Source organism: Mustelus asterias, chromosome 20, assembly GCF_964213995.1.
Source record: "Mustelus asterias chromosome 20, sMusAst1.hap1.1, whole genome shotgun sequence".
NCBI lineage: Eukaryota > Metazoa > Chordata > Chondrichthyes > Carcharhiniformes > Triakidae > Mustelus > Mustelus asterias.
The window spans coordinates 82,268,567-82,292,265 of record NC_135820.1 but is presented as its reverse complement, the minus strand read 5'-3'; the positions used below and the strand labels follow the sequence as shown (position 1 = coordinate 82,292,265).

The 23,699-nt window shown below is 50.4% G+C and overlaps 1 protein-coding gene across 1 annotated transcript in view; it reads right to left on the bottom strand.

The window, feature by feature from the left end:
- The window catches only part of LOC144508689 (myosin-7-like), a 137,033-nt gene that overhangs the window by 51,352 nt on the left and 61,982 nt on the right, over positions 1-23,699 (bottom strand). Inside the window, exons 20-26 of the mRNA XM_078236973.1 lie at positions 23,436-23,553; positions 15,979-16,102; positions 14,944-15,080; positions 11,894-12,149; positions 10,484-10,726; positions 8,372-8,548; positions 7,462-7,607 (exon numbers count right to left, since the gene is read on the bottom strand). Of these exons, the coding sequence (XP_078093099.1) occupies positions 7,462-7,607; positions 8,372-8,548; positions 10,484-10,726; positions 11,894-12,149; positions 14,944-15,080; positions 15,979-16,102; positions 23,436-23,553 (1,201 nt within the window). The remainder of the gene's footprint in view (positions 1-7,461; positions 7,608-8,371; positions 8,549-10,483; positions 10,727-11,893; positions 12,150-14,943; positions 15,081-15,978; positions 16,103-23,435; positions 23,554-23,699) is intronic.

The window sequence follows — 23,699 nt, the reverse complement described above, 5'->3', positions numbered from 1 at the left end:
AGGGACAGTGTGTACAGGGACAGTGTGTACAGGGACAGTGTGTACAGGGACAGTGTGTACAGGGACAGTGTGTGCGGGGACAGTGTGTACAGGGACAGTGTGTACAGGGACAGTGTGTACGGGGACAGTGTGTGCGGGGACAGTGTGTACAGAGACAGTGTGTACAGGGACAGTGTGTACAGGGACAGTGTGTACGGGGACAGTGTGTGCGGGGACAGTGTGTACGGGGACAGTGTGTACAGGGACAGTGTGTACAGGGACAGTGTGTACAGGGACAGTGTGTACAGGAACAGTGTGTACAGAGACAGTGTGTACAGAGACAGTGTGTACAGGGACAGTGTGTACGGGGACAGTGTGTGCGGGGACAGTGTGTACAGGGACAGTGTGTACAGGGACAGTGTGTACAGGGACAGTGTGTACAGGGACAGTGTGTACAGGAACAGTGTGTACAGAGACAGTGTGTACGGGGACAGTGTGTACAGGGACAGTGTGTACAGGGACAGTGTGTACAGGGACAGTGTGTACAGGGACAGTGTGTACAGGAACAGTGTGTACAGAGACAGTGTGTACAGGGACAGTGTGTACGGGGACAGTGTGTACGGGGACAGTGTGTACGGGGACAGTGTGTACAGGGACAGTGTGTACGGGGACAGTGTGTACGGGGACAGTGTGTACAGGGACAGTGTGTACAGAGACAGTGTGTACAGGGACAGTGTGTACGGGGACAGTGTGTGCGGGGACAGTGTGTACAGGGACAGTGTGTACGGGGACAGTGTGTACGGGGACAGTGTGTACAGAGACAGTGTGTACAGGGACAGTGTGTGCGGGGACAGTGTGTACAGGGACAGTGTGTGCGGGGACAGTGTGTGCGGGTCAGTGTGTGCGGGGACAGTGTGTACAGGGACAGTGTGTACAGGGACAGTGTGTGCGGGGACAGTGTGTACAGGGACAGTGTGTACGGGGACAGTGTGTACAGGGACAGTGTGTCCGGGGACAGTGTGTGCGGGGACAGTGTGTGCGGGGACAGTGTGTACAGGGACAGTGTGTACAGGGACAGTGTGTACAGGGACAGTGTGTACAGGGACAGTGTGTACAGGGACAGTGTGTGCGGGGACAGTGTGTACAGGGACAGTGTGTACAGGGACAGTGTGTACGGGGACAGTGTGTACGGGGACAGTGTGTGCGGGGACAGTGTGTACAGGGACAGTGTGTACGGGGACAGTGTGTACGGGGACAGTGTGTGCGGGGACAGTGTGTACGGGGACAGTGTGTACAGGGACAGTGTGTACGGGGACAGTGTGTACGGGGACAGTGTGTGCGGGGACAGCGTGTACAGGGACAGTGTGTACAGGGACAGTGTGTACAGAGACAGTGTGTACGGGGACAGTGTGTACAGGGACAGTGTGTGCGGGGACAGTGTGTACAGAGACAGTGTGTACAGGGACAGTGTGTGCGGGGACAGTGTGTACGGGGACAGTGTGTACAGAGACAGTGTGTACAGGGACAGTGTGTGCGGGGACAGTGTGTACGGGGACAGTGTGTACAGGGACAGTGTGTACAGGGACAGTGTGTACAGAGACAGTGTGTACAGGGACAGTGTGTGCGGGGACAGTGTGTACGGGGACAGTGTGTACGGGGACAGTGTGTACAGGGACAGTGTGTACAGAGACAGTGTGTACGGGGACAGTGTGTACGGGGACAGTGTGTGCGGGGACAGTGTACGGGGACAGTGTGTGCGGGGACAGTGTGTACGGGGACAGTGTGTACAGGGACAGTGTGTACAGGGACAGTGTGTACAGAGACAGTGTGTACGGGGACAGTGTGTACAGAGACAGTGTGTACAGAGACAGTGTGTACAGGGACAGTGTGTACAGGGACAGTGTGTACAGGGACAGTGTGTACAGGGACAGTGTGTACGGGGACAGTGTGTACGGGGACAGTGTGTGCGGGGACAGTGTACGGGGACAGTGTGTGCGGGGACAGTGTACGGGGACAGTGTGTGCGGGGACAGTGTACGGGGACAGTGTGTACAGAGACAGTGTGTACAGAGACAGTTTGTACAGGGACAGTGTGTACAGGGACAGTGTGTACGGGGACAGTGTGTACGGGGACAGTGTGTACAGAGACAGTGTGTACAGGGACAGTGTGTACAGGGACAGTGTGTACCGGGACAGTGTGTACCGGGACAGTGTGTACAGGAACAGTGTGTACAGGGACAGTGTGTACAGGGACAGTGTGTACAGGGACAGTGTGTACAGGGACAGTGTGTACAGGGACAGTGTGTACAGGGACAGTGTGTACAGGGACAGTGTGTACAGGGACAGTGTGTACGGGGACAGTGTGTACGGGGACAGTGTGTGCGGGGACAGTGTGTACAGGGACAGTGTGTACGGGGACAGTGTGTACAGGGACAGTGTGTACAGGGACAGTGTGTACAGGGACAGTGTGTGCGGGGACAGTGTGTGCGGGGACAGTGTGTACAGGGACAGTGTGTACGGGGACAGTGTGTACAGGGACAGTGTGTGCGGGGACAGTGTGTACAGGGACAGTGTGTACAGGGACAGTGTGTACAGGGACAGTGTGTACAGGGACAGTGTGTGCGGGGACAGTGTGTACAGGGACAGTGTGTACAGGGACAGTGTGTACAGGGACAGTTTGTACAGGGACAGTGTGTACAGGGACAGTGTGTACAGGGACAGTTTGTACAGGGACAGTGTGTACAGGGACAGTGTGTACAGGGACAGTGTGTACAGGGACAGTGTGTACAGGGACAGTGTGTACAGGGACAGTGTGTACAGGGACAGTTTGTACAGGGACAGTGTGTACAGGGACAGTGTGTACGGGGACAGTGTGTACAGGGACAGTGTGTACAGGGACAGTGTGTGCGGGGACAGTGTGTACAGGGACAGTGTGTACAGGGACAGTGTGTACAGGGACAGTTTGTACAGGGACAGTGTGTACAGGGACAGTGTGTGCGGGGACAGTGTGTACAGGGACAGTGTGTACGGGGACAGTGTGTACGGGGACAGTGTGTACGGGGACAGTGTGTGCGGGGACAGTGTGTACAGGGACAGTGTGTGCGGGGACAGTGTGTACAGGGACAGTGTGTACAGGGACAGTGTGTACGGGGACAGTGTGTGCGGGGACAGTGTGTACAGGGACAGTGTGTACAGGGACAGTGTGTACAGGGACAGTGTGTACAGAGACAGTGTGTGCGGGGACAGTGTGTACGGGGACAGTGTGTACGGGGACAGTGTGTACGGGGACAGTGTGTACGGGGACAGTGTGTACGGGGACAGTGTACGGGGACAGTGTGTACCGGGACAGTGTGTACCGGGACAGTGTGTACAGAGACAGTGTGTACAGAGACAGTGTGTACGGGGACAGTGTGTACCGGGACAGTGTGTACCGGGACAGTGTGTACAGAGACAGTGTGTACAGGGACAGTGTGTACGGGGACAGTGTGTACAGGGACAGTGTGTACAGAGACAGTGTGTACAGGGACATTTTGTACGGGGACAGTGTGTACAGAGACAGTGTGTACGGGGACAGTGTGTACCGGGACAGTGTGTACCGGGACAGTGTGTACAGAGACAGTGTGTACAGGGACAGTGTGTACGGGGACAGTGTGTACAGGGACAGTGTGTACAGAGACAGTGTGTACAGGGACATTTTGTACGGGGACAGTGTGTACAGAGACAGTGTGTGCGGGGACAGTGTGTACCGGGACAGTGTGTGCGGGGACAGTGTGTACCGGGACAGTGTGTACCGGGACAGTGTGTGCGGGGACAGTGTGTACAGGGACAGTGTGTACAGGGACAGTGTGTACAGAGACAGTGTGTACAGAGATAGTATGTGCGGGGACAGTGTGTGCGGGGACAGTGTGTGCGGGGACAGTGTGTACAGAGACAGTGTGTACAGGGACAGTGTGTACAGAGACAGTGTCTACAGAGACAGTGTGTACAGAGACAGTGTGTACAGAGACAGTGTGTACAGGGACAGTGTGTACAGAGACAGTGTGTACAGGGACAGTGTGTACGGGGACAGTGTGTACGGGGACAGTGTGTACACAGACAGTGTGTACAGGGACAGTGTGTACAGAGACAGTGTCTACAGAGACAGTGTGTACAGAGACAGTGTGTACAGAGACAGTGTGTACAGGGACAGTGTGTACAGAGACAGTGTGTACAGAGACAGTGTGTACAGGGACAGTGTGTACAGGGACAGTGTGTACAGGGACAGTGTGTACGGGGACAGTGTGTGCGGGGACAGTGTGTGCGGGGACAGTGTGTACAGAGACAGTGTGTACAGAGACAGTGTGTACAGGGACAGTGTGTACAGGGACAGTGTGTACAGGGACAGTGTGTACAGGGACAGTGTGTACAGGGACAGTGTGTACAGGGACAGTGTGTACAGGGACAGTGTGTGCGGGGACAGTGTGTACGGGGACAGTGTGTACAGGGACAGTGTGTACAGAGACAGTGTGTACAGAGACAGTGTGTACAGGGACAGTGTGTACAGGGACAGTGTGTACAGGGACAGTGTGTACAGGGACAGTGTGTACAGGGACAGTGTGTGCGGGGACAGTGTGTACGGGGACAGTGTGTACAGGGACAGTGTGTACAGAGACAGTGTGTACAGAGACAGTGTATACAGGGACAGTATGTACAGGGACAGTGTGTACGGGGCAGTGTGTACAGAGACAGTGTGTACAGGGACAGTGTGTACAGGGACAGTGTGTACTGAGACAGTGTGTACAGGGACTGTGTGTACAGGGACAGTGTGTACAGGGACAGTGTGTACAGAGACAGTGTGTACAGGGACAGTGTGTACAGAGACAGTGTGTACAGGGACAGTGTGTACGGGGACAGTGTGTACAGGGACAGTGTGTACAGGGACAGTGTGTACAGGGACAGTGTGTACAGAGACAGTGTGTACAGAGACAGTGTGTACAGGGACAGTGTGTACGGGGACAGTGTGTACAGGGACAGTGTGTACAGGGACAGTGTGTACAGAGACAGTGCGTACAGGGACAATGTGTACAGGGACAGTGTGTACAGGGACAGTGTGTACGGGGACAGTGTGTACGGGGACAGTGTGTGCGGGGACAGTGTGTACAGAGACCGTGTGTACAGAGACAGTGTGTACAGGGACAGTGTGTACGGGGACAGTGTGTACAGGGACAGTGTGTACAGAGACAGTGTGTACAGAGACAGTGTGTACAGGGACAGTGTGTACAGGGACAGTGTGTACAGGGACAGTGTGTACGGGGACAGTGTGTGCGGGGACAGTGTGTACGGGGACAGTGTGTACAGGGACAGTGTGTACAGAGACAGTGTGTACAGAGACAGTGTGTACAGGGACAGTGTGTACAGGGACAGTGTGTACGGGGCAGTTTGTACAGAGACAGTGTGTACAGGGACAGTGTGTACAGGGACAGTGTGTACTGAGACAGTGTGTACAGGGACAGTGTGTACAGGGACAGTGTGTACAGGGACAGTGTGTACAGAGACAGTGTGTACGGGGACAGTGTGTACAGGGACAGTGTGTACGGGGACAGTGTGTACGGGGACAGTGTGTACAGGGACAGTGTGTACAGGGACAGTGTGTACAGGGACAGTGTGTACAGGGACAGTGTGTACAGGGACAGTGTGTACAGAGACAGTGTGTACAGGGACAGTGTGTACGGGGACAGTGTGTACAGGGACAGTGTGTACAGGGACAGTGTGTACAGGGACAGTGTGTACAGAGACAGTGTGTACAGAGACAGTGTGTACAGGGACAGTGTGTACGGGGACAGTGTGTACAGGGACAGTGTGTACAGGGACAGTGTGTACAGAGACAGTGCGTACAGGGACAATGTGTACAGGGACAGTGTGTACAGAGACAGTGTGTACAGGGACAGTGTGTACAGAGACAGTGTGTACAGGGACAGTGTGTGCGGGGACAGTGTGTACAGAGACAGTGTGTACAGAGACAGTGTGTACAGGGACAGTGTGTACAGGGACAGTGTGTACAGAGACAGTGTGTACAGAGACAGTGTGTACAGGGACAGTGTGTACGGGGACAGTGTGTACAGGGACAGTGTGTACAGGGACAGTGTGTGCGGGGACAGTGTGTACAGGGACAGTGTGTACAGGGACAGTGTGTACAGGGACAGTGTGTACAGAGACAGTGTGTACAGGGACAGTGTGTACAGGGACAGTGTGTACAGAGACAGTGTGTACAGGGACAGTGTGTACAGGGACAGTGTGTACAGGGACAGTGTGTACAGGGACAGTGTGTACCGGGACAGTGTGTACAGGGACAGTGTGTACAGAGACAGTGTGTACGGGGACAGTGTGTACAGAGACAGTGTGTACAGGGACAGTGTGTACAGGGACAGTGTGTACAGAGACAGTGTGTACAGGGACAGTGTGTACAGAGACAGTGTGTACAGGGACAGTGTGTACAGAGACAGTGTGTACAGGGACAGTGTGTACAGGGACAGTGTGTACAGGGACAGTGTGTACAGGGACAGTGTGTACAGGGACAGTGTGTACAGGGACAGTGTGTACAGAGACAGTGTGTACAGGGACAGTGTGTACAGGGTCAGTGCCTACAGAGACAGTGTGTACAGGGACAGTGTGTACAGGGACAGTGTGTACAGGGACAGTGTGTACAGGGACTGTGTGTACGGGGACAGTGTGTACAGAGACAGTGTGTACAGAGACAGTGTGTACAGGGACAGTGTGTACAGGGACAGTGTGTACAGAGACAGTGTGTACAGGGACAGTGTGTACAGGGACAGTGTCTACAGAGACAGTGTCTCCAGAGACAGTGTGTACAGGGACAGTGTGTACAGGGACAGTGTGTACAGGGACAGTGTGTACAGGGACAGTGTGTGCGGGGACAGTGTGTACAGGGACAGTGTGTACAGAGACAGTGTGTACAGGGACAGTGTGTGCGGGGACAGTGTGTACAGGGACAGTGTGTGCGGGGACAGTGTGTACGGGGACAGTGTGTACGGGGACAGTGTGTACAGGGACAGTGTGTACAGGGACAGTGTGTACAGGGACAGTGTGTACAGAGACAGTGTGTACAGGGACAGTGTGTACAGGGACAGTGTGTACGGGGACAGTGTGTACGGGGACAGTGTGTACAGAGACAGTGTGTACAGGGACAGTGTGTACAGGGACAGTGTGTACAGGGACAGTGTGTGCGGGGACAGTGTGTACAGGGACAGTGTGTACAGGGACAGTGTGTACAGGGACAGTGTGTACAGGGACAGTGTGTACAGGGACAGTGTGTACAGGGACAGTGTGTACAGGGACTGTGTGTACAGGGACTGTGTGTACAGGGACAGTGTGTACGGGGACAGTGTGTACAGGGACAGTGTGTACAGGGACAGTGTGTACAGGGACAGTGTGTACAGGGACAGTGTGTGCGGGGACAGTGTGTACAGGGACAGTGTTTACTCACTTCTTCAGTCTCTCCTCCAGCTGTTGCTTATCATTCTCCAAGTCCATGACAGACTCGTGTGTTAACTTCAAATCTCCCTCCAGTTTCCGCTTAGCTCGTTCCAGGTCCATCCGGACTTTTTTCTCTTGTTCCAATGACCCTTCCAGCTGCCATGGAAAGGAAAGGGAGTTGGTTAGAGGCAGACACACACAAATCAAGCTTCAAGCGCACTTCAGGTAGAAAGATTATGAATATATTGCATGGAGGAGGGACACCAGATTCTTGAAGCCCAGTCCTGCCTCAGTGTCATCATCTCAATGAGAGACTCGGCTGGGAATGATCCTCAGAGTGTCTCTGATGGGATGGGAATGGCAAGTGGACCCCACGTCCAGACCTCTGGAATTTTCTACTCCAGCCTTCCAATCACCTCAGAGAGGAGGGACACAGCTTTTGATTGGTGGAATTTGTGCTTCAAGCATCAAAGAAAGTAGTGGGGGTTGGGGGTGGGTGGGGAGGGCGGGGGTGGGGCGGAGGCGGAGGGATCCTACACTTTCTGAGATACACTAGTGCTGGGTAAAGGGGCTGAGACTGAAACAGAACTTCAACAAACTCAGCCCCCCACCACCCCCCACCTCGAACATCCCAAATCCCAACCACCCCGAATGTCCCAAATCCCAAACACCCCCAAACATCCAAAAGCCCAGCCCCCTCCGAATGCCCCAAACCGCCCACTCTCCCCCACCCCCACCCCCAGGTTAGTACCGGAGATTGACGCCTGGAATCTCATTGTTTCTATTTGAGATTTGTGAAATTTAGGTTGTTGACCTTTGTGAGCAGCCTTGGGAAGGTGGCTAAAGAATCCAACTCTGTGAACCCTCTCCCCATGACACAAACCCTCGGGGTTCTGAATGAATCTGGAAGTTTCACTCACATCATCGACCTGTTGCTCCAGTTTGGCCTTGGCTTTGGTCAGTGTGTTGACCTTGTCCTCCTCAGCCTGAAGGTCTTCCAGAGTTTGTTGATGCGCTTCCTGAAGAGCTTTCTTTTCCTTGGTCAGCTTAACAATGGTTTCATCCAGAGAAGCCATTTCTTCGGTAAGATTTTTAACCTAGAAATTTCACCAAGAAATACCAATAACTCACAACGGGGTCAAAAGGTTGTCGGCATCCTTCAGTTTATCACTGTAAACTGATGCAGATTTGACAGAGAGAGAAAGATGTTTCATTATCCCGTCAAGATTTACAAGTTAACAATCTGAATCAACAGGCGAGACATTGGGGTACAGTACTGGTGGGGATGGGTCTGTCACTGTATAACACTGGGGTACAGTACTGGTGGGGACGGGTCTGTCACTGTATAACACTGGGGTACAGTACTGGTGGGGATGGGTCTGTCACTGTATAACACTGGGGTACAGTACTGGTGGGGACGGGTCTGTCACTGTATAACACTGGGGTACAGTACTGGTGGGGACGGGTCTGTCACTGTATAACACTGGGGTACAGTACTGGTGGGGACGGGTCTGTCACTGTATAACACTGGGGTACAGTACTGGTGGGGACGGGTCTGTCACTGTATAACACTGGGGTACAGTACTGGTGGGGACGGGTCTGTCGCTGTATAACACTGGGGTACAGTACTGGTGGGGACGGGTCTGTCGCTGTATAACACTGGGGTACAGTACTGGTGGGGACGGGTCTGTCGCTGTATAACACTGGGGTACAGTACTGGTGGGGACGGGTCTGTCACTGTATAACACTGGGGTACAGTACTGGTGGGGACGGGTCTGTCACTGTATAACACTGGGGTACAGTACTGGTGGGGACGGGTCTGTCACTGTATAACACTGGGATACAGTACTGGTGGGGACGGGTCTGTCGCTGTATAACACTGGGGTACAGTACTGGTGGGGACGGGTCTGTCACTGTATAACACTGGGGTACAGTACTGGTGGGGACGGGTCTGTCACTGTATAACACTGGGGTACAGTACTGGTGGGGACGGGTCTGTCACTCTATAACACTGGGGTACAGTACTGGTGGGGATGGGTCTGTTGCTGTATAACACTGGGGTACAGTACTGGTGGGGACGGGTCTGTCACTCTATAACACTGGGGTACAGTACTGGTGGGGATGGGTCTGTCACTGTATAACATTGGGGTACAGTACTGGTGAGGACGGGTCTGTCACTCTATAACACTGGGGTACAGTACTGGTGGGGATGGGTCTGTCACTGTATAACATTGGGGTACAGTACTGGTGAGGACGGGTCTGTCACTGTATAACACTGGGGTACAGTACTGGTGGGGACGGGTCTGTCACTCTATAACACTGGGGTACAGTACTGGTGGGGATGGGTCTGTCACTGTATAACACTGGGTACAGTACTGGTGGGGATGGGTCTGTCACTGTATAACACTGGGGTACAGTACTGGTGAGGACGGGTCTGTCACTGTATAACACTGGGGAACAGTACTGGTGGGGACGGGTCTGTCACTGTATAACACTGGGGTACAGTACTGGTGGGGACGGGTCTGTCACTGTATAACACTGGGGTACAGTACTGGTGGGGATGGGTCTGTCGCTGTATAACACTGGGGTACAGTACTGGTGGGGACGGGTCTGTCACTGTATAACACTGGGGTACAGTACTGGTGGGGACGGGTCTGTCACTGTATAACACTGGGGTACAGTACTGGTGGGGATGGGTCTGTCACTGTATAACACTGGGGTACAGTACTGGTGGGGATGGGTCTGTCACTGTATAACACTGGGGTACAGTACTGGTGGGGACGGGTCTGTCACTGTATAACACTGAGGTACAGTACTGGTGGGGACGGGTCTGTCACTGTATAACACTGGGAACAGTACTGGTGGGGAGTGGTGGGCTGAGGTGGGGTGCAGAGGGCTGGGTGGGGTGGGGGGAGGTTGGGTGGGGCATAAGGCAGGGCGACTGTACAGGTGTCTGTACCGTGGGGAAGTCGGAGACTGACATGGGGAAGAGAGAAAGTGGAATCTGTTCTTGCTGCTGGTTGTGATTTTACCTTATTCTCTGTTGCATGTTTCTCCTTTTCCACTTTGGCCAACGTGATTTCGAGATCATCAATGTCTTTCTTCAGCTCTGCGCACTCATCCTCTAGTTTGCGTTTTTTGGCGGTCAGTTCAGCGTTCATCTCCTCCTCATCATCCAGTCGCTCCGTCAGTTCTTTCACCTTTGCCTCCAACTGGATCTTTGCTTTGATCAGGAGGTCGCATCGCTCTGCTGCGTCAGCGAGAGTGTCTTGTTCCTGGAGACAGAAACCACCCCCTGGTTAACCTTCCCACCCTCTCAATCTTCCTGAACTGCTCTGAACATAGGAGCAGGAGTCGGCCATTCTGCCCATCGAGCCTGCTCTGCCATTCAATATGATCATGGCTAATTACACACTTCAATACCTTTCCCACACTATCCTCATATCTCTTTAACTCATTGGTATTCTGAAATCTATCGATCTCTGCTTTAACATACTCAGTGACGGAGCTTCCACAGCCCTCTGTGGCAGAGAATTCCAAAGATCTACAACCGCCTGAGTAAAAGAAATTCTCCAAATCAGTCCCAAGTGGCAATTCCCTTCATTTGAAATTGTGTCCCCTGGTTCTAGACTCTCCAACCAGGGGAAACATCTTCCCTGCCTGTACCCTGTCTATTCCTTTAAGTATTTTGTAGGTTTCAATGAGATCACCTCTCATTCTTCAAAACTCTATAGGATACAGGCCCAGTTTGCCCAATCTCTCTTCATAAGACAGTCCCACCATCCCCGGAACTAATCTAGTGAACCTTTGTTGCTCTATAGAAATAATATCTTTTGAGGTAAGGAGACCAAAACTGTACACTGTGCTCCCGGTGCGGTCTAACCAAACCGCTATACATCTGAAGCAAAACCTCACCACTCCTGTACTCAAATCCCTTCCGATAAAGGCTAGTATTCCATTAGCCTTCCTAATAACTTGCTGCACCTGCACATTAGCCTTCAGTGACTTATGGACAAGGACACCCAGGTCCCTCTGTACATCGACACTTTCTAATTTCCTATCATTTAGGAAATACACCTGTTCCTTCTACCAAAATGTATTACCTCACATTTTTCCACGTTATATTCCATCTGTTGTGTTCTTGCCCACTCACTAAGTCTGTCCAAATTCTCCTGTAGCCGCTTTACATCTTCATCACAACACACATTCCTGCCTGGCTTTCTATCAAAGCTGCTCTTTTACACACGACAGACAGCAAACATTTGATTCGCTGTCACTGAATTCTCACCGGTGCTAAAAGTTAAAATTGTATTTAGTAAACCAGATTGAGATCATTGTCCCTGAACTGCGCAGAGATAAGGCCACACCCATTGAGAGTGGGCTATATGAGGAGCATGTCCAGTGATGATGGAGCTATGGGACGGGCTAACTCTGGGTCTTACCGCTTGCAGCTGAAGGGACAGATCATTCTTCTCCTGAATCAGGCTGACTTGCTTCTCCTCGAGCTCCTTGCGTTTGGCCTCAGATTTCACCAGTGCCTCCTTCAACTTCAGGAATTCATCCTTCAGATTGGCCATCTCTTTCTCAGTCTCAGCACTCTTCAGCAGAGGCTTAATCTTGAAGAAAAGCTTCATCCAGGACCAATTCTTCACAGCGTTGAAAGCACGGATGTTCCACTGAATAACAAGCAATGCGTCTCTGGTTCCAACATAAATCAGAAGTGCAAATTCATTTTATTGACATTGATTTAATCCCCGACCAATATAAATCCAAATAACTTTAGAATAAACCCATTATTAATCCATAGCACAATCTAGATCAAGACTTGAATGTGAGGACCAATAGCAATATTTGCTGATGATATCAAACTGGATGGAATTAGGTTGTGAGGAGGACGCAAGGTGTCTTCAAGGTGTCTTCAAGGTGTCTTCAAGAGCAACGGGACAGATTTAGTGAATGGACAAGAACGTCACACATGGAATATAATGTGAATAAGTGAAGTTATTCACTGTAGCAGAAATTCAAAGGCAGAATATTTCTAATAGGGAGAGATTGGGAAGTGTTGATGTCCAAAGGGATCTGGGTGACCTTATTCATCAGTCACTGAAAGCTAACACATTGGTGCAGCAGCAATTAGGAAGGCAAATGGGATGATGGCCTTTACCGCGCAGGCAGCATGGTGGCACAATGGTTAGCACTGTTGCCTCACAGCACCAGGGACCTGGGTTCGATTCCCGGCTTGGGTCCCTGTCTGTGTGGAGTCTGCACGTTCTCCCCATGTCTGCGTGGGTTTCCTCCGGGTGCTCCAGTTTCCTCCTACTGTCCAAAAGACATGCTGGTTAGGTGCATTGGCCATGCTAAATTCTCCCTCTGTGTATCCGAACAACCGAAGTGTGGTGACTCAGGGATTTTCACAGTAACTTCATCGTAGTGTTAGTGTAAGCCTACTTGTGATACTAATAAAATAAGCTTAAACTTGGCAAAGGTCCACCAGACCAATTCCTGGGATGGTGGGGCTATTTTATAAGAAGAATGCGTTCACTGTGTCTATATTCCCTAGAGTTTTGAAGAATGACAGGGTAGACGTAGCTGTTTCCTTTGGCTGATGAGTCTTGTTCAAGGGACAGTCTCAGAACAAGAGGCAGACCATTTAAGATTAGCTGAGGAATTTCTTCACTCAAAACATGGTGAATCTTTGGAATTCTCTACCCCAGAGTGCTGTGAAAAATCATTGAGCATGTTCAATACAGAAATTGGTAGATTTCTAGATACCAAGACATACGGAGGTAGTGGGGAAAAGGGGTGTTGAGGTAGATGATCAACTATGATCTGCTGTATTTGCAGAGTAGGCTCAATGGACTGAATGGCCTACTCATATTCTAATGTCAATAATCCATTGGTTTATTACATTTAGTAATGAATATGAACAGATTCAGTTAACAGCCTAACAGTGTAGGAACATTTATCAAAAATTGATCATAATGTGATGAAGCGTTTGAAAAGGAAAATGTGAATCAACTGTAAAGGCTTCAATGTGAGAGACAGAAATGGTGAGAAGCTGAAAACAGGAGGTTCAAATAAAACAGAGAGTTCAGATACAGAAAATAGCCAGAGCGGTGAAAGGAATGCTGCTCTTTCTATCTGGAGGGTTACAATACAAGAGAGTGAAGTTATGCTTCAGTTGCACAAAGCCCTGGTCAGACTCACACCCAGAGTTAATGAGGCTGCTCTGAGCACCATACCCTAGGAAGGAGATATTGTACTTGGTGGGAGTGAAGTGTAGATTTAAAGTTTATTTACTTATTAGTCACATGTCGGCTCACATTAACAATGCAATGAAGCTACTGTGAAAATCCCTAGACCAGAATGATACCTGCACTGCAAGAGTCAAATTATAAAGAGAAATCACACAAACGAGGGTTGTGTTCCCTGGAATTGAGAAATGCGATCTGATTGAAGCTTACATGATCTACAAATAGGGTGGATAGCGAGAAACTACTTCCACTGGCTGGGAGAGCAGGACAAGGGACAGAGTCTAAAAATTAGAGGCAGACTAACAGGAGTGAAATTGGAAAACATTTCGACGCACAAAGTGTGGTGAAAGTTTGGAACTCACTCCTGCAAAGACCATAAGACATAGGAGCAGAATTAGGCCACTCGGCCCATCGAGTCTGCTCTGCCATTCAATCATGGCTGGTATTTTTCTCATCCCTGTTCTCCTGCCTTTTAGCAGGATACAGCAATTGATACTCGATCAATTGGCAATTTTAAATTTGAGGCTGGTAGCTTTTTGCTATCCAAAGCTATCAGGGGATTTGGGGAAGGGAGGGTTATGGAGATAGGTCACAGATTAGCCAGGAAATTATTGAATAGTGGAACAGCCTCAAAAGGCTGAATGGCCTCATCCTGTTCTTGTGTTTCTCCTCAATCCATTCATCCTGATCCAGCTCAATGCTTTCACTGAGATCGCTACTTGCTTTTATATAACATTCACTCCCTAGATACAGGTGGTAAATGTGTGACTGTCTCATTCTCAATAGCCCACTTGATTGGCACCTTATCCACCTTCAACATCCATTCCCTTCACCACCGACGCACAGCGGCAGCCATGTTTACCATCTACAAGATGCACTGCAGGAATGCATCAAGTCTCCCCAGGCAACACCTTCCAAACCCGTGACCTCTACCATCTAGACGGACAAGGACAGCAGATACCTGGGAACACCACCACCTGGAGGTTCCCCTCCGAGTCTCTCACCATCCTGACTTGGAAATATATCGCCGTTCCTTCACTGTCGCTGGGTCAAAATCCTGGAACTCCCTCCCTGACAGCACTGTGGGTGTACCTACATCACATGGACTGTCGGGTTCAAGAAGGCAGCTCACCACCACCTTCTCAAGGGGAATTAGGCAATAAATGCTGGTCTAGCCAGGAACACACACATCCCATCAAACAATAAAAAATGAAATTCCATTGAGAGTTGCGGTTTACCGTCTGGCGATGATTTTCTGATATTCAATTCTCATTAAGCGACCTCGGCTTCGAGCCTGGATCATCGTCAAGGTCTTTGCCAGTCGTTCATCTCGCAATTCCTCCAACTGACCCAACAAACCAGCCTTGAAGAACACCTGTTTCACAAAGCAAACATCACAGTTCAGGGGGAGACAGGACAGAGCGTTTAACTGCTCAGGGATGGTTTTCACTGGCAGAGAGGGCATTTACCTGGTCCAGGTTGGTTTTGATTGGTAGAGAGGGCATTTACCTGCTCAGCGTTGATTTTGACAGGCCAGTATCCCAGAACAAGATTTTATTCACCTTATAAAGCTCACATCTCACATGTTCCAAATTTTACCGCTCAGATTCCAAACTTCAGCACTAATAATCTCTCTCTATAGCACATCTCACTTTGTTACAATTAGTGGGATCTTCCTTTGCACCTCTCCATTTAGCTCTGACCACAGTGTCTTTGCTACACATCATCCAAGCCGCAGTGTACGTCTTGGAGAATTGTTTAGTTTATTTATGATTCAGGGAGTGGGTGAATCGCTCTGTCTAGCAATGTTTGAGCCATTAGCCTGGGGGTGGTCTCAGGATGGGGGCTGTTTCGAGAGGAAAGGGTCCACTTTCCAGGGTCTAATCTCCTGCCTCTGCTGATGTTGTGGTTCAGAGCTGGTGTCTGGTGAGATGGAGGTGTTGGGGTGGGGGTATGTGTATGGGGTTCAGGTTTACCCCACAAACCTCATCCCCTCTGTCTTGGGACAGTGAGAGCTGCAGAGACAAACATTTCAATTCAAATAATAGATTAAAAAATGAAAATAATTAGCACAAGGGTCAGAAAGGGAATCAGAAGGTAAACATTGTAAGGAGGAGCACAGATCAATTTATTATCTTTTATAAAAAGAATTACAGTTAAGAATTAAAATTTCCCAAATAATATTTGTAATTTTGAAGCAGATTTATTGGTGTAAATCAGTCCCTGGAGATGGGGTGTCAAAGATCCATGATATAAACATATCCTTTTCTTACCTTTGTGTGACCAAACTTGTATTGAGTGTGATCGATGTCGAGAGACCCCAACAATTTCTCAGTTGCTTTTCTGCTGTCGACAAACTTGTCCTCAGGCACTGCGGCCGGGTTCAGAATACGATAGCTGAAAATGTAGCAAGGGGAGATAATAAGAACATGAGACCAGGCTGTTTGTCCCGTTTCACACACCTATCACACTGAACAATGAGATAAAAAGAATGTAAATAATGGCAGGAATTTTCCGGTCCCACAGCCCGCTGCTGCTGCCAGCGAGAATGGAGAACTTGGCGTTTCACCACATCTCTGTTCAAAGCAGTGGGATCGGGAAATCCCAGCCACAGTCAGGTCTGAGAATTCCAGCTTATATCTTTACATTTCCAAGTTACACATTGTGATGTGCAGCTGTTATGTTGGCCATCAGCTGGGCCTTGTTTGGGGGCAGAATGTTCCTCCTCATTCTGCCAATCGGTCCATGGGATCTTTAAGACAAAAAGCGAAAAGGGAACTCAGGGCATCTGAGGGCAGACCCAGAATGCAGCGCTTCCTCAGGCACACGATGCTGTCAGCCTTGTGTATATGGGAAGAAAATAATAGAGGGAGAAACTAGAATCTGAGAGCAAACTAGCAAGAAATATAAAAACAAACAGTAAAAACACTCTGGTAAACTTCAGAGGATTGGAAAATTAATAACGGGAAATGAGGAAGTGGCAGAGACTTGTAACAAGAATTTTGTATTTGTCCTCACAGTAGAAACACAAAGGAATCCCAAGGAAATTAGGAAATCAGTGGGCAAAAGGAAGAGAGAAACACAGAACAATGATGATCAGTAGAGAGAAAGCATTCGGAAAGCAAATGGGATGAACAGCTGGACCTGATGACCTGCATCCTAGGGTTTTAGAGCAAGTGGCTGTAGAGCTAGTGGATTCATTGGTTGTAATCTTCGTCAATTCAGGAAATGTCCAAGCAGATTGGAAAACCACAAATATAACCTCTCCAAGAAAAGGAGGGAGAAAGGGAGCAGGAAACAGCAGACCATCTGCCGAAGGGAAATTGCTAGAATCCATTATTAAGGAGGAAGTACCAGAGACATTGAGAAAATTATAATCCAATCAAACAAAATCAACATGGTTTTGTGAAAGGAAAATCACGTTTGACAAATTTATTCGGGTCCTTTGAGGTTGTAGCAAGTAGGTCAAATAAAGGGGAACCTGTAGATGTGATGGATTGGGATTTCCAAAAGGCATTAGATACCATGTCTTTCGATAAAAGTTTACCCCACAAGATACGGGCTCATTGTGTTCGGGGGGAAAGTGTCTGCAAAGGGATATAAATAGGTGAAGTGAGGGGGAAAGTTTGGGAGAGGCATAGCACATTAGTGAGAGCACACTTGGATCATTGTGTAGTTTTGGTCTTACTTAAGGAGAGATATATTCACTTTGGAGGCAGTTTGGAGGACATTAACTTGGCTACTCCCGGGTTAAAGGCATTTGTCTTAAGGGGAAAATTGAGCAGGTTGGCCGATACTGGAATTTAAATGAATGTGAGGTGATTTTATTAAAACAGAAAGGATTCTGAGGGGGCTTGACAAGCTTTCCTTGATAAATCCACATTTGATAAATGACTGCTAATTTGTCTCAGATTATTGTCTTGGAAAGTTTTCCCACGCTGAGGTTAAACTGATTGACCTGTGGTGCTATAAAGATAAATCCAGCATCAAGGGGATAATATTTGTGATTCTCCAGTGCTCTGACAATACTCCTTTATCTAAGAAGGTTTAGAAGATTATGCCTGGAAGCTCCACAATTTCCACCCTCACTTCCCTCAGCATCCTCAGTCATTCCTCATTTGGTGCTGGTGTCTTATCAACTCGCAGCCTTTCTAATAACTCGCCTATTCCTGCGCATTGAAACAGTTGGAAAATCCTTGCTAGACTTTGCTCCAATTTAGCTTGATTCCAAATTCCAACACCTGAAAATTGGGCAATGCTTCACCTCGTGCAATCTCCTCTCCTTTGCCCCTGCACCCACTCCTCAAATTATTTCACCTTTGCTGCTATTGTTTTGCGTCCTGCTCCTCATTCTGTGTTGGCGTTAAGCTCCAATTTCTCAATAAAAAAACCCTCCGTTCTTCATCATTTCTTCAGCTCTGCAGAACACTCAGTTTAATGAAGAGTTTGGTGAGAATATTCAGGATCAATTGGGTCTCAGGATTCCCGCAGTTTTCCCATTATTGCTCAGGAGGATTTACCGAGTTTATTTTCCGACGTTCTCCTGCATACAGCTGAGGGGTAACTAGGTCATCCTTAACTGTGTCACAGGAGCAGGAGCAGCCACTCAGTTCCTCAAACCTACCTCTCCATTGACTAAACATTATTCAGCAACTTTCTGATGCGCGATTGATTCACACGGGAGGCTAGGACGTACCCGGGAATAAAGGCTTTTATTCACAACAAGATTGGAGCACACTGCTTAACAATACTATCCCAGACTAAGGGCTACTAGGAAGTAGCAGTGACCTTTATACTCCTGTAAGAAGGCGGAGCCGAACGGAGTGTACCACATAAACAATAATAACAGGTGGAACACCCAAACCCTAACCCCAACAGTAACAAGAGTAACATATGTACAAGTACCCATAGTGGTAACCATCTATGGTTCACCACATTCACCCCTCCTTTAAAAACAAAGGCCGGCGGGGTAAGGAGACAATACGAACTGTCCACATGTTCACAAGTTCAGCCGTATCGGGGGTCCGCACCGTCTCTGCGACCTCCGCAGCACTGGCTCCAGTGCCGGTTCTGGTGACCGTGGTGACGACCCTCTCTCCGAGGTGGTGTCCAGTGACTCCTCCAGTTCCTCACACGCCTGTGGACCTCGAGGTGGCGACAATCTCCTGGACTCAGGCAAGCTGTACACGGGAGTAAGAGGATTCAGTTGAGGTCCCGATGCTCCGTGTCAGGAGGGGAGAGAATGGGCAAAGGAATCCTAACCAGGGGTGCGGGAGTGACGGGGGTTTCCAGGTCCCCTGCAGGCGCCAGATCTCTGATAGAGACCGTGTCCTCTCGCCCGTCAGGATATGCCACATAGGCATATTGAGGGTTGGCGTGGAGGAGATGGACCTGTTCAACCAAAGGGTCGGACTTGCGGGCCCTAACATGCCGCCGCAGGAGGACAGGTCCTGAGTACGTCAACCAAGACGGCAGTGAGGTCCCAGAGGAAGATTTCCTAGGGAAGGTAAACATCCGCTCATGTGGGGTAGCGTTGGTTGCCGTACACAGGAGGGACCGGATTGAATGGAGCGCATCAGAAAGTACCTCTTGCCAACGGGAGACTGGAAGACCCCTAGACCTTAACGCCAGTAAAACAGCCTTCCAGACTGTAGTGTTTTCTCTCTCGACCTGTCCGTTACCCCTGGGGTCATAACTCGTAGTCCTATTTGAGGCAATTCCTTTAGAGAGCAGGTATTGCCTCAAGTCATCGCTCATAAACGATGAACCCCTATCACTGTGGCTATAACTGGGGTAGCTGAACAGGGTAAAAAGACTCCGCAGGGCTTTGATGACCGTGGCAGAGGACATGTCAGAACAGGGGATGGATGGCAAATGGGAATCGGGAGTATTCGTCAACCACGTTGAGGAAATACACATTCCGATCTGTCGAAGGAAGGGGGCCCTTGAAGTCGACACTCAGTCGTTCAAAAGGGCGAGTGGCCTTAATGAGGTGCGCCCTGTCAGGCCGGTAGAAGTGCGGCTTGCACTCTGCACATACCTGGCAGCTTCGAGTTATCGACCTGACATCCTCTATGGAGTAGGGCAGATTCCGGGCCTTTACAAAATGGAAGAGCCGAGTGATCCCCAGATGGCAGAGATCATTGTGGAGGGCCTGTAGCCGGTCCTCCTGCACACTGGCACATGTTCCACACGACAGGGCATCTGAGGGCTCATTGAGCTTCCCCGGACGGTACATGATATCATAGTTGTAGGTGGAGAGTTCGATTCTCCACCTCAAGATTTTATCATTCTTAATTTTTCCCTTTAACGTGTTGTTGAACATGAAGGCCACGGACCGCTGGTCCGTGAGCAGGGTAAACCGTTTGCCAGCCAAATAATGGTGCCAATGCCGTACGGCCTCCACAATGGCCTGAGCCTCTTTTTCCACAGGGGAGTGCCGAATTCCAGGGCCTTGGAGGGTGCGAGAGAAAAAGGCGACAGGCCTGCCCGCCTGGTTAAGTGTGGCGGCCAGGGCGAAATCAGATGCATCACTCTCCACCTGAAAGGGGATGGACTCATCGACAGCGTGCATCGTGGCTTTCGCGATGTCGGCTTTTATCCCTTCAAAGGCTAGGAGAGCCTCTGCTGTCAGGGGAAAAGAGGTAGATTTTATGAGCGGACGGGCTTTGTCTGCGTAATTGGGGACCCACTGTGCATAGTAAGAGAAGAAGCCTAAGCATCCTCTCAGTGCTTTGATGCTAGTGGGTAGGGGAAGTTCAAGGAGGGGACGCATACGGTCTGGATCAGGGCCGATGACCCCGTTTTCCACCACGTATCCGAGGATTGCTAGGTGGTGCTTGCTGAATACGCACTTCTCCTTGTTATAGGTCAGGTTCAGGAGAGTCGCAGTGCGTAAAAACTTCTGGAGGTTTGCGTCGACGTCCTGCTGGTCATGGCCGCAGATAGTGACATTGTCCAGGTACGGGAAGGTAGCCCGTAGCCCGTTTTGGTCCACCATTCGGTCCATCTCACGCTGGAAGACCGAGACCCCATTAGTGACGCCGAAAGGGACTCTTAAAAAGTGGTAGAGACGGCCATCCGCCTCAAAGGCCGTGTATTTGCGGTCCTCTGGGCGAATGGGGAGCTGGTGGTAGGCTGACTTCAAGTTGATGGTGGAGAACACCCGGTACTGCGCAATCTGTTTGACCATGTCAGATATGCGCGGGAGAGGGTACGCGTCCAGCTGCGTGTACCTATTAATGGTCTGACTATAGTCTATGACCATCCGGGGCTTGTCTCCAGTCTTGACCACCACGACTTGTGCTCTCCATGGGCTAGTGCTAGGTTGAATGACCCCTTCCCTGAGGAGCCGCTGAACCTCAGATCTACTAAAGATCTGATCCTCAGCGCTATAACGCCTGCTCTTAGTTGCGATGGGCTTGCAGCCTGGCACGAGATTTTCGAATAGGGAAGGCGGGGTAATTTTGAGTGTTGAGAGGCCGCATGTGGAGCACGCTGGACAATTTGGAGGCTGCTGTTCTCCCACTGAAAGTGGAGGGAGTGGCCCATCGTACTGCAGGGTCACACTCTTCAGGTGGACCATAAAGTCTAGCCCCAGGAGTACTGGAGCGCAAAGGTGCGGTAACACGAGGAGCCTGAAGTTCTCGTAGACTGTGCCCCGCACCGTTAAGGTTACCACACAGCTCCCAAGAATGAGGACAGATCGGGACCTCGACGCCATGGAGATTGTCTGCCTGACAGTTTGCACCCGGAGAGCGCACCGTTTTACTGTATCCGGATGGATGAAGCTCTCCGTGCTCCCGCTGTCAAACAGGCAATGCGCCAGACGCCCGTTTACCTCTATGTCCATCATGGACTTGTCGAGTCTGTGAGGCTTGGCCTGGTCCAGGATGATTGACACCACTGTTGGATCCCGAGTGTAACTGCAGGCAGCTGAGATCGCCGACGACGAGGACCCCTGCTGGTCTTCTGCGGCCGGTGTCGACCAAAATGGCTGCGCTCACGAATCGCACGTGGTCGATGATGTTGAAAACGGCGGCACCCGCATGTCGCACGTGGCTTGCGTCGTCGTCGTAGGAAATGGTGGCGCCCGTGGATCGCATGTGGCTGAAGACATCGACGAGGCCGGAGACGAGGAGATGGATCCTGGGGAGTCGCACACAGCACTGCTGGGCTTGGAAGGGGTCTTTGTTCGGCACACTTTTGCATAGTGCCCTTTCTTCCCACAGGCGGAGCAAAACACCGTCCTGGCCGGACATCTCTGGCGTGGATGCTTCGCCAATCCGCAGAAATAGCACCGTGGGCCTCCAGGAGCTGCCGCAGCCATCAGGTCCGAAGTTGAGAGCATTATCGCGCAGTTCCGAGGAGCCGCCGGGTACAGTTGAGGTGGTGGCTGTTCTTGCCACGATGTTCCCACGTGGTCGGTGGGGTAGGTTTCGAGACTTCTGGAGGCCGTTTCCATTGCATCGGCCAATTCTACCGTCTTAGCCAGGTCCAGGTTACCCTGCTCTAGCAGCCGCAGGCGAATATAGGATGAGCCGATTCCCGCCACGAACGCGTCCCGAATAAGATCGCTGGTGTATTGAGTAGCCGACACCTCCTTGCAGTTGCAGGCTCTGGCTAGCTGTTGAAGTTCGCGCAGGTACTGTCCCGTAGTTTCGCCGGACTGCCGCCGTCGAGTGGCTAATAGGTGACGAGCATGAATTTTGTTCGGCTGTTTATGGTACAGCTTCTTGAGTAATTCAATAGCATCTTTGTAATTTTGGGAATCGCGAATTGTTGCATACACAGTGTCGCTCACCCTGGTGTGGAGGACCCGCAATCTGTCGGCGTCGGACTGGACTGCTGTCGAGGCCTCAATGTAATCCTCGAAGCACTTCAACCAATAGTTGAACGTATTTGACGCCCCAGCGGCACGCGGATCCAAGGTTAGCCGATCGGGTTTCAGCATCTGCTCCATTTTTTCCTCGAACAAAATTTTCGGTATTTTGTTGTGAATAAAATTGATGCGCGATTGATTCACACGGGAGGCGAGGACGTACCCGGGAATAAAGGCTTTTATTCACAACAAGATTGGAGCTCACTACTTAACAATATTATCCCAGACTAAGGGCTACTAGGAAGTAGCAGTGATCTTTATACTCCTGTAAGAAGGCGGAGCCGAACGGAGTGTACCACATAAACAATGATAACAGGTGGAACACCCAAACCCTAACCCCAACAGTAACAAGAGTAACATTTGTACAAGTACCCATAGTGATAACCATCTATGGTTCACCACACTTTCCATCAGGGTTCCAGCTCAAACTGGTGATGAGATATAACTCACCAGGTAAAATTCCATCTTAAATATTTCTGTGGCAGTTTAACTCTCCCAGAAGATGCATTTCAGCAAATTTATTCTGCTGTTTTATCAGGCCTTTTTGATTGGATGTGATAAGGAAGTTCAAAGTTACAATCCCCGGAAGATTCATCGTGGATCAGCCAGAAAGACTGACTCACTCCCAGAGACATATTTAATGTTATCAAAGGGCAAAGGTGACAAAGAGGCGCGCGCCCCCTCCCCCGGGACTAAGACAGGCCTTGTAACCAGGAGGTCAGGTCACATCCCAGCATGGCTATGGTGTCAGCGAGTTTGTAAACGGCCCACAATTGCGCTGCTATTTCAAGCTGTTACTAGTTGAGGTGTTAGGGTGCTTCCATGTGCTTCCACACAGCCTATTCTTACCGCTGCTTGAAATCAGCATAGAGCACTCTGTTTGGGAAGCCTTTCCGGCAAATACGGATTCCTTCAAGGACACCGTTACACCTGAGCTGGTGAAGAACCTGGAAGGGATCCATCGCACCTAGAAAAATGCACAACAGTCAATGGGTAGCTGGAAGGGCCAAGGATAGAGGAAGCAACCCCCCCCACCCAACACCCCCCCAACTCCCCAACATCGCCCCCACATACACCTACCCCACCCCCACCCCCCCACCCCCCCCATCTCAC